The 18,204-nt window shown below is 44.7% G+C and overlaps 1 protein-coding gene and 1 long non-coding RNA gene across 3 annotated transcripts in view; one reads left to right on the top strand and one right to left on the bottom strand.

The window, feature by feature from the left end:
• The window catches only part of Trim42 (tripartite motif containing 42), a 19,176-nt gene extending 8,254 nt beyond the window's left edge, over window positions 1-10,922 (top strand). For both annotated transcript variants that reach the window (XM_059268414.1, XM_059268412.1), the window contains exons 4-5: window positions 3,261-3,485; window positions 10,665-10,922. In XM_059268414.1, coding sequence (XP_059124397.1) covers window positions 3,261-3,485; window positions 10,665-10,751 — 312 coding nt within the window. In that variant the 3' untranslated portion in view covers window positions 10,752-10,922. The remainder of the gene's footprint in view (window positions 1-3,260; window positions 3,486-10,664) is intronic.
• LOC131915295 (uncharacterized) lies at window positions 10,720-18,204 on the bottom strand. Its single transcript, XR_009380313.1, has 4 exons — window positions 18,105-18,204; window positions 15,916-16,023; window positions 12,207-12,291; window positions 10,720-10,886 (listed from the first exon to the last, which is right to left on the bottom strand). It is a non-coding gene; the product is annotated as an uncharacterized LOC131915295 (long non-coding RNA).

Raw genomic sequence — 18,204 nt, 5'->3', positions numbered from 1 at the left:
ACACACACATTTATACACACCACACCAAAAAGAAAGAAAGAAAGAAGCAAAAAGAAAGAGAATCAAGTTGGAACCAAAGGAAGTTTCAAAATGGCTTAGGGGACCATGAAAGTGGGAAGTAGCATCTAGGAATGGGTTAGAATGCGATCTCCTCTGGCTGCCAGCCATATGTGCCTCTAAACTGCAACCTCTCATCAATTGAGGCTGCCTATGGTTTGAAAAGATCAGAATGATAATCTCCAGGAAAATTCCAGCTCTCTGCTGAGATCCATCTTCTTTTTTAGGGGTGATGAGGAAAGTGGGGCATCTCATAGATGTCCGTGCCTGTCATCACCTAAGACAAGACGTGTCATTGGCCTTCTTGACCTAACATAGACAAATGGTCTTTCCCTTATCATCTGTCTGAAATCCAACCGAGCTTCCATTGAACTGCTTATGGAGTACCTTATTCAGATTCAAGGAGGCAAGGGGTTGCTGGGTAGCTAAATGTTAGGAGTTTCGCCTCCTTTGAGGTTCCTACAGGGACATACCTCCCATATTAGTCTGTGGCCTGCTTCCATATGGCAGAACTCATCTTCTGTCCCTCTCCCAAAGATAATAGGCATCTTGAAGTCTAGATTCGTGGTTCCCAGACACTAACATCTCCTGAAGACTTGTTAGAAGGTAGATTCTGTGTCATCCAGTTTTGGGGCCTCAGAGTGTGTCTCTCACAACCTGGGTGCTGCCAATGCTGCTGTCTGAAGACTGCACTTCAGGAGGTAGAGTCTAAACACAAGAAAACAAAGACCAGACAGAGACCAAGTCTTACCTTCCCATTCCGCTGAGACATTGTAATCTTTGCTTCAGGGGATAAAAACTAATATCATAAGAACTGTTCCAGGTAGAGCAGTGTCCTCCTGGAGACCCTCGAACACAGCATAGTGTCTCTCCCTGTCCTTCACACAAGATGCCTGGGTGAGCAGCTGAATCAGCAGGGCCTAGGGTATGGGTGACATCAGTGATCTCTGGTGACAGGGTGTCTCATCTCAGTGCCACCCCAGGCTCACAGGGAGTCCACAGCTCCTGCTATGAAGCAGAAGGGCTGGTGGGGTCTGCTCCATACTTGAACTTGGAGAAGTCATCTATGCTGCCTAAGAGCCACCCCTGGATAAGCTTGGGGCATGGACAGACCAACACAACCAAGCAAGTCACTGCCACCTCACCTATGGCCAGACAGTGATTTAATGTAAAATAACAATAGTAGTAATATTGAAGATCCCTCTTCTAGGTCATGGAATGGGCCCTTCCCAGGGACTTACTGTACTCTACAATGACAATGATTAAATCTATGTTGACATCACTTCCAAATCTTCAGGATTTCTGCATAGAAAATGTTCAAGTGGGTCTTAGAAGTTACTAGTATGTATTGCAAAATCCTAGAGATCCTTTAACTCAATTTGATTTCTCGAAATAATTTCTTAAACTACAAAAAAATAGGTGACAATTTATGCCCCCAAAATATTCATTGCAGCATTTATCTGAGTATAAAACTAGAAAAAAAAACCCTGACAACTCAGTTATAGAAGGGGTCTGTTATTTCTGAAAGGGTTTGTTGTCTTATTTTAAGCTTCATTACATGTATTCATTTTATGTGTGTGTGCGTGTGTGTGTGTTTGTGTGTGTGTGTGTGTGTGAGAGAGAGAGAGAGACAGACAGACAGACAGTGTGTGTGTGTGTGTGTGTGTGTCTGTGTATGAATGAGAGAGACAGACAGACAGAAAGTGTGTGTGTGTGTGTGTGTGTCTGTGTGAGAGTGTGTCTATGTGTGTGTGTCTGTGTGTGTGTGAGAGAGAGAGAGTGTGTGTGTCTGTCTGTATGTGAGAGAGAGTGTGTTTGTATGTGTCTGTATGTGTGTGTGTGTGTGTGTGTGTGTATGCACCTGCACACACCACGTAATCCCAATCACATGCACTAGTGTGTTCGTATCTCCTGACAGGAGAAAAACACTGTGATGAATCAATCTGTGGATTAGGAGGAATGTTTATTTTCTTCCCTTATACTTTTTCTGCATTTCCAAAGCATGTTATCATAAATGTGCTTGTCTGAATAATCAGAAAGAAAATTAGTTAATTTTATTTGGTGGGTAAATTGACTTATAAATATTAGTACTCATAAAATTATACTTTAATTGTACCTATGACATTTAACTTTAGCCAAAAATATAATAAAAGCATTAGAAATCTGCATGCGTTTTGTTTTTGTTTTCTGAGATAGAGTTTCTCTGTGTAGCCCTGGCTGCCTTGAAACTAGCTCTGTAGCCCAGGCTGGCCTCAAACTCAGAGATCCACCTGCCTCTGCCTTCCAAGAGCTGGGGTTAAAGGCGTGTGCCATCACTACCAGGCTGAAATGTGCTTTAAAAATACTGTTGTTGTTTTTTAAGTTTAGGGCCAGCAAGATGGTGGCACTTATCCCTAAGCCTCACAACCTGAGTCCTATCTCAAGGACCCATATGGTAGAAGGAGAGAACAGAATCCAGCAAGTTGTCCATTGACCCACACATGCACTCCATGGCACTTGGCATGGTGTGAGTGCACACGTGCGTGCACACGCGCGCATGCACACGCACACACACACACACACTAAATAAATGTAAAACCACTATTGTCGTAAACTATTTCTATGCCAAATGTTATCTGCTGTTTGAGACTTGTTACTAGATCTCTTCTCAGGAGTTGATATCTTCTGATTTGAGTATGAACATATTGTCTCCATTGCTGGATATTTCCTCATGGGTAGAGAAGGAAATATTTTGCATCCCAGCAACTATAACAGGCTGGGAGACGAGTGTGCCATTCTCCCATGTTCTGTGCTTCGACAGAATTTGTCAAATGTATCATTTCTGTACCTGTAAAGTGGGAGGAGACAATCCAGAGGTTTCTGAGGATTACCTGATTACCTGGAGATAGAAGTACCTGGTGTGAGAGCTGATGCACAACAGGTATCTGGTAAACTGTATCTATGGCTATTGCCTCCATGTTCTCTGACAGTAACAGAACCCTGAAAAGCAACCCCCTGTTCCCAAAATCCATCATGTGTGTCACACCAGGCTTCATCAGAGCTTCCCAAGACCCTTACCCATGATCTAACTCAAAGCCTTCAGCAGCTGTGGAAGATGGGATCAGCTTAATCACAGCCACAGACAGTCAACAGCACAAATCTTTATGGGAAGGACAGCCAAGCGGTGTGTATCGGTGCCATACTCACACACCCATTTCTCCTAGGTTTACTGGACATGCCCGACAGAAGATGTGGACTCCTTTGAGATGGAATTCTATGAGCTCATTACTACTCCTCCTAACAATGTTCGAACAGAGCTCTGTGGACAAATTCGGGACATCATGCAGCAGAACCTGGAGCTGCACAACCTCACCCCCAACACGGAGTATTTGTTCAAGGTTAGAGCCATCAACGATAACGGTCCCGGGCAATGGAGTGACATCTGCAAGGTATTGTGTACATTTGTTTCTAGGGTAGAATTTATTTTATTACTTGGACTTAATTTTTAAAAGTTGATTGGAGGGACCCACGTGTGCATACATACCCAGGCACATACACACGCATGCATACTGTGGTGCGCACATGGATGTCAGAGGACAACTTGCAAAACTCAGTTTCATCTTCTCTCGTGTGGGTCCTGGGGATCAAACTGAGGTCCTCAGGCTTGTTGTCCAGAGCCTTTGCCAGCTGAGCCATCTCTCTGGCCCATCAAATGGGAACGCCTTGAGAGAGTACAGATTTGGCTTGAAGATCATCAGAGACCACAGAGAATTCAGCACTTTAAGTTCAGAAAGCTGCTTAACTCTCAGCCAGAGGCAGGGCTGGTGGTCTCCGCTAGCCTTTGCAGACCAGGTCTGAGGATGGTGGGTTCTGCTGAACTCAAAACCGCTTGTTCTAGGCTTTGTGTTAGACTACAGAAATTCAGAGTTGAAACCAAGCTTAACCCCTCCTTCTGCCGCAGTCAAGGACTAGTAAACATGCCATGGTATATGAGAAGAATAAGAAATAATTACTGTCTGAGAAAACCAAACTCCGAGGGAGTGCTACCCCCTACAAAGACGAGGTGTGAAATTCAGCAAAGAGGCAGGACAGCCAGTTAAATCAGAATTTCTCACAGACAGCAAATAAAACTTATGGTACAAGTATGTCCTGTGTAATATTCAAGACATATTTATAGTAAAATTATTTTTGGTTTATCTGGGAGTTAACAAGCAGACACTGAGCAAGTCAGGTGAGCTCCGTAAAGCAAGGAAACAAGCTGTTCTTCTTTGTATTGGAGAGCGATTCTTCTTTGAATTCCCAAGTGGCAGCACACTCATGAATGCTATTGGATTGATATTAAGAATACCGGGACTGAGAAGAGCTATCTTACTATATAACTGTGAAGATGCTCTTTGGAATCTGAATAGTCTTAGAGGTTCTTTAAAAAGGAAAAGGGGCAGGTCTGTTCAGTTAGGGTTTAGAAGAAGGGGGGCTGACATCCTCAAGAGACTTCTAAGTTATATCTAAAAGACACAAGTCTGTCTAAGTTGATGTCCATGCCAACTAAAAGTTATCACCCTCCCCTCCCTTCCCCTCCCCACTCCTTTCTTCTCCCCCCTCCTCTGACCTCTGCTTCCTTCTTCCTCTTGCCTTCCATCTTCCCCTCCCCTCCCTTCTCCTCCTTTTCACTCTCTTCTCCTCCTCCTTCCCTCCTGTCTGCTTCTCTCTGAATCTGCCTCATTTTTGGTCACCCCTTAGTTTCTGCTCCCCTAAATCCAGCTTTCATGCAGTTTTGGATCGTCTTGATCCATGCTCTGAGCGATCCAATGGCACAGCACCCAACAGTCTGGTTAATCTTTGAGGGAGAGAATCCGATTGGTCTTTGTCTATAATAATGATGGAGAATGGGGAAGAAGGACGGGGCAGGCTTATGCTGTCAGGAAGCAAGTCCGCAGAGTGGGACTATTTCCATCACTTCCTACTGTCGTGCCCCCTCACAGAGCTCAGACACATGCCAAGGAAGTGTGATGAGAAAGCCTGCCTGGCTGCTCTTCAGCTGTTCCTCAGCCAGCCTCACTGTCTGTTGGTCAGTTGCCACAGAGACCTTCTCACTCCAGAGCCCCAAAGCCTCACACCCGTTACTACATATTGTACTCTGTGCTCTTGACTATGGACTTTGTCTTTAATCTGATTCCATCTGCCTTCTTTTAGAATCCCTCAGAAATGGCTTGCCCATGAAGGGCACTCAGTAGTTATTAATTTCTTTTATGAATCATCTGTCACCTCTAGATGTGAGGATTGGGGAATGGATAGAGAAACCGAGGCCTGCCATCAGTCTGCCATCTTAGCCTCTTGGGTCCTCTCATCTCTCGAACACTGTGACCTCCTCACAAACAAAATTCTTACCTAATTCATCTTTCTCTCTCCTACAGCGCTTACCGAAGCTGTTTGTATTCAGCGGCATCTTAGCGGTTATTGAACGAATACATGAGTAAAAATGTAACCAAACAAATGAATATATGAGTGAATGTCTAAATTAAGGAGTGAAGAAATAAATTGATAAATAAAATTAATAATCGCAAAGTAGCGTAAGATGCCTGAAAACTGAATGTTTTATACAGCCAGTCAAGGAAAAGCATTCCCCTAAAATTGTCTTTATGCGATTAATTTGCCCTTGTTGAAAGAGAGGGAAATGTGTTCCTGTCTCTTTGCTTTTTCATACAATATCTAAATGAGCAGAACCCTAATTAATGAGGTTTTCTGGACGCTTCATTTTTATCTGACTGGAGGAGCTACAGTATGGATTTTTCCTTCAGAAGTAATTCTTCCTCCCTTCTTTGTGGTTCTATTAGCATTCCAGAGGAAACACCGGCTTCCTTAACATTTGTCATGATTTGCATAAGTAAAGGCTTCAAGAGCAAATGAAAATAAGATGGTGTGTTTGAATGACATTTATAAAGCTTCATAAAAGTAATGGCTTTAGCTCTTTCCTATAAAATCGAAATTTTTTCCTTTGGCACTGATGCTATGCGCATTTCTGAAAGGTTTCATTTGAATGCTGCAATGAGGTAGCGTAATCATTTCTTATCCAAGCCACTATGCTTCCATCATATGTACTTTTATAAAAGACGTGAAATAAAACCTTTTATATTTGATTTGCATAGCCTAGGACTTGTTGATTTTTTAAGAAATTTTCTTTGGCACATAGTACAGTACAGGAAACAAGAAAACTAGTTTTGCAACACTTTAAAGGTCCCATTTGAAGGTCAAATCTGTGTCAGACACTGTACATCCATTATCACTGATCGTCCCAGACACTCGGATCTTACCTCGAGGAGGAAACTCATATGGAGGAGACAAGGGAGGTGGGGCTGAGTTGACCCTAGGTCTGTATGTATTCACAGCCAGAGCTCTAGCCTCCTGGACCATAATCACATGTAAGTTAGTCCAGGAGCGAGCCCAGCCCTGGAGAGCACCTGACTCTGGGGAGGTGCTATCAAAGCAGAGAGAGCTGCTTGTTTGATGTATCAATTGTTGTTTCTGGGACAGAATCATGTATTGAAAAGATTCTTGGATTGGGGCTCATGTTCCTGGGTCCCAATCCCAAAAACACTAGCTGGCCAATCTCCATGACAATGGACACTGTGTTGGTCTTACTGGTTCCTTATTGCTTGTGGTCTCCACCTCAAAGCCTCTACCATCAAAGAGCCTAGTGGTCTATTTTGAAAGAGCAGACAAATGTGTTTTTGCACAATCCCTGTGTCTGTTGGCCTCTGTTTCTCCTCCCGACCCTCCGTGGTCCTCAGTATACCCAATATACACACTGACCACTTCCCATTCCTTACTATCACCTCTTTCCTCTGCTCACTCTCTTTCCATATGCTTCAAATCCTGATTAGCCTAACTGTCCACCTGTGTGTGGGTTTCCTTCGGAAAATGACAAATTAGCAGTTAAGTAGCACAAATCGTTACATTTCTGCAGCTCAGAAGTCCACAATGGTTCTCATTGGCTAAATCAAAGCACCTTCAATGTCTGGATCATCCTGTGGAGAGGTTTCTGAGGAAGAACCCACTCCTTGTCTTTTTCTGGCCACTTAACATTGCTTAACTCATATGCCTTTCCTCCTTCTTCCAGACATCAACTTCCAGCTGGGTCCTTTTCCCACGGCCAGCCCTCCCTCAGACTCCATTCTGCCTCTACCTTTCCCGAGGGCCTGTTTAACACTGAGCCCATGATGATGGGAAAACCTCCCATCCCCAAACAGCTAACTTAACTGTCCTAAGTTCCCCTTTGCCGTGGAACACAGAGGTTTGAGGGTTCAGACAAGATTCATGTGAGGGTCTGTATGTAAGGTAAGGGTAATATTGTATATATGGTGATATACCACCCATTGCTGGGCAAAAATGGAGACAATATATACATACACCCTTGATAAAGAGGAAATGAAACCTGTAAGCTGCGCATGGAGCCACTGGGCAGTAATAGGAGCTAAGAATCTTGTGAGTTATGGGGCTAGGGACTGAAAAATAGAAGCCTTGAGGGTTTTGTCTCAAACTGGAGTGAAGACGTTCCAAGATGAAGACTGTATGACACAGGAGAGTCTCCACTCTTGTGTCGGTACCTCTCTGCTCTAACTGGCTGTTAACGTCAGCTTTGTGTTGTTGTGAGGAAGGGCCAGGCATCTCCATTACCCTTGTTTCTTTTAAAAAACCTAAATTAGTTAACCATGGAGGCTGATTTATTTATATAAACTTTGAAGGAACTCACTATGCTTATTTTTTTAATTATTTTTTTAAATCCAGACAGAATTTGAATTAGAAATTGACTTAGAATTAGAAAGCTACTGAGCAATTAACTGGAAGGCAACGGGGATGTTTGCAGTATATCTGAACATTGATTCAAACTGTTTTATGTGAGGTTTTCTGGGGTCTTCAACCCTAATGTTCCTGGGTAAACTACATAGTTCAGTGAGCTAATGAGCAACATGAGTATTGTGCTCAATACTATGTCATATGTGATAAATTTGCTACTATTTTAGATGCATAATCACATAGTAAGCCAGTGATTATGCGGAATGACAAATTTACTGATTTGCTTCTTGTCGTGTCTCACCATGCATATGTATATCAACATATCTTGTACCCCTTAAATACATTTAGAAAAAACAAAAAAAGTGAATAGTGCACAAACTTTGATATTATACATGCTTGTTCTACATTTTAGTATATTCCTAATAGATGGCTGGTTCAGAAGAAAAATTACTGCTCTCTGGAGATAAATCTGAATTCTGGCAAATCTTTACGGACTCTATTATTCGATTCGCCTTGTTTTTCCAGGCATATAATCTTATCATTTATAAGTAATGGTGATTTTATCTCTTCCCTCACAGTCTTTGAGTTTATATTTCTTTTTCTTCCTAATCACTTTAGTGAGAGCCTTGAGTCATACATAAAATGGCAGTGGTAGTAGATACACTTGTCATCTGCTGATACTAAACTTTCTCCATTGACTTATTGGTTTTTATTCAGTGTTTAGGTTTATAGCCTTTAAGTTAAAGGAATGTCCTCCGATTTCCAGGTTTCTGAGAGATTATGTATAGAGAATGACTTATTTGCATTATTTGACATAATACAGTATTTTTCTCCTTTAGGTCATTAGCAATGAAGTAAATTATGATCGTTTTTTGTTTTGTTTTGATTTGATAATGGTGCCAGAAGTTAAAGCCAGGACCTGGCCCATGCTAAACCCAAGCTTTATCCTAAGCATCACTCCCAGAACCATGGTTGCCTTTTCTGATGCTGGATCCTACTTACCTTCATGAAATAAGCCCTTGGTTATTACTATATCACAGAGATCTGCCTGCCTCTGCCTCCTGAGTGCTGGGATTAAAGGTATGCACCACCACGGCCTGGCTCATATATTGTTTTAATATGCTATTCTAACAGCTATTTCAATTACCTTATGTTTGATTTTATATGATTGCATCTACAGTCATAAGTGAACTAGGTGTATCACTGTTTGCCCACATTGCTTCTATATCATTCTAGAGTCAGTTTTTCAAGTCTAGCTCCCATGAGCTGGTGAGCCTTTGCTCTCCTCTCCTTTTCCCGAACAGCCCCATCACACAGCTTCAGCATGATTCTCTTGGAGAGGTACTGAGTCGGGCTCTTGGGACAAGGAGATAATCAACTGTATTTTCAATTTCTGTAGCATTTCAAGTTCTGTCCTTCTGCTTCTTCTGGCCTCTGTTCCATCTGATCCTATTGTTTGTAAACACTCCTTCTGTCTATTACAACACCCGGTCTTTGTCTTTGAAGATCCCTACTCTAGCTTAAGGCAAAACTTTAAAATGTCTACTTTTTAATGAAGTTCCAAACCCCAAAACTCACAGTACCGTTAGACTTCTTCCACTATCCCCGGTAGCTCTCTGTGCATCTTGTATTTTTCATTTCATCTTCATCAGGATTAAATCCATGTATCACCTCTATTTTTGCCCAATACAAATATAAAAGATTAAAAATGTTATCATAGAGACTCTGTGCATTGGATAAGCATTCCTTTTTATTAACCAAATCCAACCCCACCCCATCTATTCATTTGTCAATATCCTCATTTGTATGGGCACTGGGATCTTTCATCCCAACTTTAGTCCCTAAATATGTCTTCAGTAAATGTGTATTAGGGGGTGGTAACGTTACCAGGTCTGAGGAATGGAGAGGCCCACCACTTTCAAAGTAAGCGATGAGCTTTCTAAGTAGGTCCTGTTTGGCCCTGTTACCTGGTGCAGTTTGCCTTTTCCCAGGGAGCACTGATTGACCATTCACTTTCCAAAGTCAGTATAAAGCATGATTGACCATTCACTTTCCAAAGTCAGTATAAAGCATTCTTGTCTGTTTAAAAGGGAAAAAAATTGGACGACTTACAAATTATGGTCCTTTCATCTTTCGTGCACATTTTTTTTTTTTTTTTTTTTTTTTTTTTTGGTTTTTCGAGACAGGGTTTCTCTGTGTAGCTTTGCGCCTTTCCTGGAACTCACTCTGTAGACCAGGCTGGCCTCGAACTCACAGAGATTCGCCTGGCTCTGCCTCCCAAGTGCTGGGATTAAAGGCGTGCGCCACCACCGCCCGGCCTTTGTGCACATTTCTAAGACTCTTCTCTTTACCTTAGGCAATGTCGAGACTACAGAGATTTAAAACAAACAAAAACAAATAAAAACTGTCATTTCCCCAACACCCAAAACAGGTCACTCCAAGTTTAGTGGGGAAAAAAAAAACAAAATTCCTTAGCTGGAACTTACACCTGGTGAGAGATGGGAAAGGAACAGAAAGTTCCAGAGGCTGGGGTGGGGTTCTATGGGGAAGTCCATTTGGTGTCTAGTTTATCCTGCTCGTCCATATGTGATTGTATAAGCTGCCTGGAAAGAAGTAAAACTTAATCTGTAGAATAGTGACGCCAGCACATGACAGCTGTGGGCACCGTTAAAGCTCTGTGGCACCCTGAGGCTGGATCTCTTCATCTCTAGGGGGGACTGACCATGCAAGCTTTCTACGGTTGTTTACTGAGATGATGTATGGAGTGGGCCGACGCTCTAGGAGCTGCTGTCCCTCTGTGGCTGGTCCCATGCACTCTTTGCTTCCCATTGCAGGTGGTAACACCAGATGGGCGTGGGAAGAACCGAGCTAAGTGGGGCCTGCTGAAGAATATCCAGTCTGCCCTCCAGAAGCGCTTCTGAGCCTTTGAACACCCCTCGGAACTGCACTGCTCATAGACATATCTTTATTATATGTATGTATTTTTCTCACCACATTCTTCAAAGAGGTTGTAGATGAATGTTTCCAGTACCTCTGGGTTTTCCAAAAGGAGTCTCCTAAAAGCCAATAAAAGGAGATGTCTGACATCATAACCTCCTGTGATTGGTTCATTATGATGAAACTAAGAGAAAAAGCATCAAGTCTTCAGGTCTCTATCAGCTTAGGTCCAACCCTGGGCTCAGAATTCCACAGTGGCATGTACCTGGGTGGTAAGGAGTGTTCTGTCTAGAAGTGGGGACCCCTGGGTGTTCATTCTAGTGATGGCCTAAACTGTCTATGGGTGTCTGAGCCAGTCAGTGATTGATGAGAAATGCTTTTCCTCAACATGTAATCTATCTCAATATGGAGCAGCCAACACTGTGAGCGTGCTCTTCCTAATTATTAAGCCTGTGTCTTCCCACAGCTTTTGCCCAGCATCTGCAGTCTGCCTCTGGCCCAGAAAAAAGGGCTAGGCCTTCCTCTTCTCGCTCCTCTGTATCCCAGAGCAAAGCAGAAGCAGTAGGATTCCTGGTACACGTTACAAGAATGGATGCCCCAGGGAGCTTTGTTGTGATCCATCCCTATAGATGATGGCTCGAATCCACCGTCAAATTTGGTATTATCATATAGTCATTTCTTTGAAAAGCTTCAGAATCATCATTAGCACAGGAAGCAAATTAAATGACATGCCAGCAGGGATTCTACCACTGACAAACTAAAGTGAAATTAAACTTTAAAAAATCAACTGTGTGAATATCACATTATAATGATCACACCTACTCACGGCACCAACAAGGACTAGGCTGGAATTAAAGAATCCATACATCCAGATGCTACCCCTCCAGAGACCACGTGGACTTGCCTGTGGGCGCTAAAGAAGCTGAGGTCTCTGAGAAGCCGCCAAAGCGGGAGCTGAGTCTTCCAAAGGCAAGCTGAGTTTCTAAACAACGCAGACACTCCTGTCCATCCCTCCTTTGGTCCTCGAAGCTATAATCCACATGGAAATCCCCCTCTGAGGACCATGCTTGAGGTACAAACAGTGTATGTGTTTTAGTACTGTGCAAGTGTCCTAAATATAATCAAGACATACTTCAATGCACATTTACACACACACACTGCCATGTCAAGCCATTTTCTCCACATGGTTACACATTGCACCATCTTTACAGGAACCCCTTTCTTTACAGGAAGTGCTGTGGCTCGGGAAGGGATGGGTAGCAGAGAACACCTGAAAACATCTCTGTGTGGCGGAGCAGTTGCTAGTCAAGTTTTCTTGCTTCTTCCTTTCCTTAAAGACCCATTCAAACTCACCCTCTCCCTTAGCACATCTGTAATGGTGTGTGTGGGGGGGGTGACTATGGGAACGTGGCGCTGAATTAAACAGACCCAGTGCCCACCTTGCCGATCTTCTGATTTAACGAGTAGGACTAATCAAGTGAGGAAAGGTGCAGACACACAGCTGATTAGAAATGACTGGAAGCCCTGGAAAAGAAAGAGGCAGGGCCTGGGAAGTGTGAACTCTGGACAGGGTGTTTCCTTAAAAAACCTGAAGCTACTTCCCCAAGAGTAAGAAGAGACCAGCAGGGTGTGAGCAGAGGAGAAGAGTGTTCCGCACAAAAAAGGCAGTAGGCATCAAGTTGGCCTTGAAGCAGCAAGTGTGCTGGGAAAATGGGCAAAGCGGGGAGGCTGGGGTCCGGAAAGCAAGGGAAGAGCGGGCCAGGAAAGGAGCCTCTGCAGACCTAAGAGCATCCAGGGTGTGAGCGCCCCTGAAGCCACAGGAACAGGTGTGAAACAAGGCGCCATTCTGGCCCGTTCACGACCTGTTAGTGAAATGGACTGAGGGGGCTGAGGGGCGACAGGAAGGTTGTCTGCAGTTGCTGGTCTGGGGAGGGATTCCAGGTGGAACAGCAGTCCTCCTGACCAGTGGGGTGCACAAGTGGGCAGGGGTGACATAAGCACTAGTGGATTGGCACATCCAGCTGGAAAAGGAAAATACCAGAAAGTTGTGCTTTAGGTAATTAAAGTATGATGTAAATGCTTGAGGGACAGCCAAGGAGAACACAACAGACGTCGCTGGGTATGCATCCGTCAACTGAGTCATGACAGCAGTATCCACTCCCCCCTACCACCACCCCAGTTATTTTAACAGAGAACTGAATGGGGGGAATTGGTTAAATGGGCACTGGAGGTCAGAGTCCAGAAGGGGACATTGGGAAAACAGTGACAGTCCTCACTGACAACTCTGAGGGTCTGGAGATGAATGGAGAGATTATCAGGGTCTCTGAACTCTGACTCAGCTTTCTGAGGATGGGTTATGTACAGCTGGTTACAGGTATGTCTTAGGGGCTTCCACAGGGCTTGACGCCAGGAACAGAGGGACAAATAGAAAGTTGGCATCAGAAGCCACATCTTCACCCACCATTGCCTCCTGCCCTGATATCATGCAAAAAAAAAATAAAAAAAAAAAAAGTGAGCAAGCAGAAAGAACTTCTTTCTCTTTTTTGTCCCCTATAGAAGACCCTGGAAATGTCATCTGGCAAAGGAAAAACACCACCTGTCTGGGGGCAGCCCCAGTGTCGCCAGATGGTACACGAAGGTTGCTTCAGGGCCAAGAATCAACAGCTTAAAAACTGCCATTAGGCAAGTCTAGAGCTGGACCTGGGGGCTGTGAACACTAACTTGGGGCATACGGCTGTGTTCTAGAATACCAGTGAGACGCAAGTGTTCTGGACGTAGCTAGGCTCTGCAGGGTGGACCAGAAACCCTGCAAAGCTGCTTCTTATCTTCAGGTTGCTTCTAAACCACAAGACAATAGCCAAACTGAAAAGCTATGCTCTGACCTGACTTTGCCTCAGTTTCAAATCCAGATGAGTTTCAGTCACAGAGTCTTTATGCAGAGGTCCAGGCCCTGATCAGGTTCTGAAAACCCCAATAGGATTATAGGGAAATGTTGCTATCATTTAGACCACCACCATCATCTACAGAGCTACTCTCTCAGACTCCACTCAGCATGAGCCTAACTGACAATATGGGAAGGGCCTAAGTTTAAGCTAAGAGAAGAGAAGAGAGAGCCTGGTGGCCCAGCAGAGGCACACGCACAAGCAAGAAGGTGCTGTGACCTCAAAGTGATAAGAACCCTATGACCCCTGAAAAATCCCAGCTCTGTCAAACACACAGATTCCTGGGAAAGCAATTGTCAGGACCAGTCCCTCTTCCCCACAGGAGATACACTCTGGGAGTCCTGTGAGCACCTGTACCCACACAGATACACAGACACGATCTTGTACACACATGCCAGCACACACACCTGCAGCCCCTGCATCACTCTGACACCCTCCAATGCAGAAGGGAGGCAGTTAAAGCTGCAGACTGGTGTGGCGAACACAGAGCGGTCGGATTTCCCTGTCCTCCCTTCCAAGTGGTCCATGAGGCTGTTTTGGCTTCTTTGCCAGTGAATACCCAGAAGCTGGGTTATGTAGATGTTCTGGGCAAATAATTAACCAACTCTAAAGGAAGGTATATTTTTGGAGAGATGCCCAAAGGGCACCTGTTAATGCCATGCCAACCCTGCCCTAGAAACTGGAGTTGAAGGAGTTGACAAAATAGGTTCAAAGCAGAGTTGAGCAGCTGTGGGTCTGCATGGCTTCACCAGGAACTACAATTTCTAAAATTTTTTCATGAATAAAAAAAAATCAGTTAGCTCAGAAATAATGCTTTCTCTATAAAACTGTGGCTGTTTGGAGGCTTTTTTCTTTGATTTTGTTTTCTTCCAAGAAAGCCATAATAAAGGGAGCCTTTCATCTTAATAAAGCCAGACACAGGAAGGTTCTCGCTAAGCACTAAAACAGACAACAAATCCACTCAAAGAAAACTAAGCCATAAGAGCATCAGCCTGGCCCAAAGTGGGCCTGCCCCTCCCACCCCACGGGCCAACATTCAGGAAACGGTAAAGAGCACTAAGGCTCACTCCGGTGGGCTTCGCAGGGCCAGTTCAAGTTTCACAGAAGGAGTGGGACATTCTTAGGGTCACAAAAATAAGGGAGTTAGAGGAGCAGAGAGAGGATGGGTTTATGAGGGAGGGGAATAGACCAGAGAGGAGTGGGAGACTCATATGTCAGATACATGAATGAGACATGAGGGTGCTGGAGGCCAGAGTGCCGGGTCCATGAAAAGAGTTATGAGTTTATCCCACGATTAATGAGGATCGGAGAGCAGATGCGGAGCTGGAAATGAGTAACAGAGGTAAAAAGTAGAAACTGGTATTTAACTGTGTTCCAGGCACTGCACCAAGCATTTTACATATGTTGGTTCCTTTGATGCTCATGGCTAGCCTATGATGTGGGCATTGTTGGCTCCGTTTTACTAGTGAGGGCACAGAAGCACCGGGAGGCCACACAGCGTGAAAGTGGCATGGAGATGTCAAGGGAAGAGGATGCCAAGGCCCTGGAGCCTGTGATGGGTGAAGGTCACACTTTGTCTTCAACCTGTCTCACAGCCGAGACTAGGAAGCTCACAGAATGTCCAGAACGAAAGTGAAGACCCAAAGCAACTCAGGTGAGAGGTGGAAGGGGAGCCGCTCTGTTCCGGTCCTGCATCAGGACCAACCCACAATCAAGTCCTCCTTAGTGGCTTAGGCTACCCTGCCAATGCTACCCTGCCAGCAAGCTGCGGCCCTTTCTGCATGCTGTGACCCCTTCTGCATGCTGTGGCCCTTTCTGCATGCTGTGGCCCTTTCTGCATGCTGTGGCCTTTTCTGCATGCTGTGGTCCTTTCTGCATGCTGTGACCCTTTCTGCACGCTGTGGCCCTTTCTGTATGCTTTCTGATCATTGCAGACAGGACTTTTCTCTCCCCTTCCCCCTGCATTGTTGTCTCATGTCAATCATGGGCTTAGGTAGCCATTGCTGATGAGAAGAGTAAACACATGTCCTAAGCCAGGCACTCAGTGCCTTTGACTAGTGTTTGTTTCCCAGCTCAAAACAAGCCCCAGGTCTGCTGAGGGCAAACACGAATGGTTATGGTTTACAGAGAGGTGAGCGTCAACTTCTCTTGACACAAAATGCTGAAGGAAAGGCAAGAAGACCACACTTGTGATGGGAGACCTCACCTCAGTGCCCAGTGGGTTGGCCTCACCTACAGAAGCACGCTCTTCTTTCCCAGCTCTCCGGTAACATCCTGGATGGCAAGAGGAGTGCCTGGTACATGTGTGGGATTCCTGGAATTTGAAAAAACAGCCAAGTCAAGTGTGCCCTCTGCCACTCCCTGAGGGATCCTGTCATGATTCTTTCACTTTCTTGGCCTTGGCTGTAACTGCAAAAGAAGACAGGAAGACCCACGGGGAAGGAGTCTCACAGCTCACATGGACACAGGATGAGAACAAATCTTGTCTCGAGCATGGCTCCTAATGCAATGCTCACTAATGAGACGGTGGCAATGTATGCAATGTCACCATCCCCACAGTCTCCATGTGGCCGCCTCTACTGAGGCAGAGGCAAAAGTGCAGAACCACTGAAGATTCCTGAATTCATGAGACTCTGGGAAAATGGCAGACCCCAGAGAAATTCACAAACACAAGTGATTTTGTGCAGGAGTGCAGTGAGGAAGCCCTGAAACTGGGCACAGTAGCTCACACCTGTGATCTCAGCACTCAGGAGTCTGAGGCAGGAGGATCAAAAGAGTTCAAAGCCAGCCTGAGTTACATAGTGAGCTCTAGGCCAATTTTGGCTATATAGCAAAACCATATCTCAAAAAACAAAGAACAAATGAAAAAGGAAAAAATAATAATAACAAAAGGCCTGCATTAGAACATGCCTGCTACTAGCTTGATTCTGCTCTAAGACCATCATGAAAAGGTCCCTTTGTGCTTTTTCCCAGGACATCTTGGGAGGCTCATCACCATCTCTACCATAAATGGCTTCCAGAGGTCTCTTGGCCTTAAAGAATCAACATTTGGGCCCAAGAGAAACCCAAGCACTCCAAGAGCTCAGGCACACTAGGAGCCTACACCTGAGCTCTGTTGTCAAGGGTAGGCGCCACCCCTGTGTCAACAAATACAAAACACAAAGAGCCGCTAAAAGCACAAGCGCCCGCCTGTGGGGATAATGGAATATGTTGACATTTAAGGAGCCCCTCAAATGTGGCAGGGTCAGAAATCCCTGCTGTGGTCCAGCCGCCCTCTCCCTGGCCTCTGCCCAGAGTGGACATCCATGACGGAGGGTTGCCTAGGCAATGCCTGAGCAGTGTGCCTCTAGTCACAACTGATGTAATTAAAATGGAAACCTTGAGAGCATGCTTCAAAGAGAAGCAAATCATGCCACATCCAAGGACCCTTTTCCTTAACGCTTGCAAATAAATCCCATCTCCACATTCTTGGGTCCCTCTGCTCACAGCTACTTGGCCTGTTTCCCATGCTTTCCCAACTCTCAGACACAAAGAGGGTCTGTTGGTTTCCTTGTTTAGGTTTCTTTTTCCTTTTATCTTGCTCTTTCCAAGCACATGCCTACACATGTGCATGCATGCATAAAAGTGTTCGTGCATGTGCATGCGTGTGTGTGTGTGTGTGTGTGTGCATGTGTGTGCATGTGTGTATGTGTGTCCACTTAAAAAAAAATCTTTGCTTATTTTTCAAATATGGGGAGGCTGTTTTAATTTTCCTCCACACCAGCAAGCAATCAAAATGACCTGTTTACAGCACTTTTGATGGACTTGGCTTCAGTTAATGAAAACATGAACACCTACATCAATAACAGCAAGCTGTTGCATGACCTCCTCCTGAAGCCTCTCCAGCACCTGTGGACAGTCCTGCTCTAGGCAGCCTCCTTCAGTCCCAAGCCTGTGCTTCTTCTCTACTCTCGGATCCCATGTTTAAGCTTCCAGAAGCTTCTTTCTTAAGAAATAGGGAACATGTTTTCTCCTTTCATTCGTTTGTAAATAATCACCTGAGTAACTGCAATTCAAAATAATTCCACCAGGGGGTGGTACATGGTTACCTCAATATGTGAAGGGACTGGTTTCTGGGTCCATCCATCCCCTTGGCCCATGCCACCCTCCCTGACACCAAGATATGCCGGTGTTAAGGTCCCTTACATAAATCGTGCATTTGCACATAACCTGCTTACATCTTCTCATTTATGTCAGTTCATCTCTTGATGACATATAATACCCAACACAGTGTAAACGCTATGTAAATAGGTGTTATACAGGGAATCATAACAATAAAAAAAATCTATGCCTGTTCAGTACCAGTGCATTCTGATCTAATATTTTTAGAACAGAAATATTTAAATCAGGACCCACGGTTGGTTGGATCTCTGGATGAAGAGCCTGTGGGTGCAGAGAGCCAACTGCACGTGTGTAATGTCAGCGCCAAACACCAGCATCTGTTCCTTCAGCCCCT

Source organism: Peromyscus eremicus, chromosome 7, assembly GCF_949786415.1.
Source record: "Peromyscus eremicus chromosome 7, PerEre_H2_v1, whole genome shotgun sequence".
In the NCBI taxonomy this organism is placed as follows: Eukaryota; Metazoa; Chordata; class Mammalia; order Rodentia; family Cricetidae; genus Peromyscus; species Peromyscus eremicus.
Note: the sequence above shows the minus strand (reverse complement) of the source record. Positions and strands in the feature narration are given on the sequence as shown.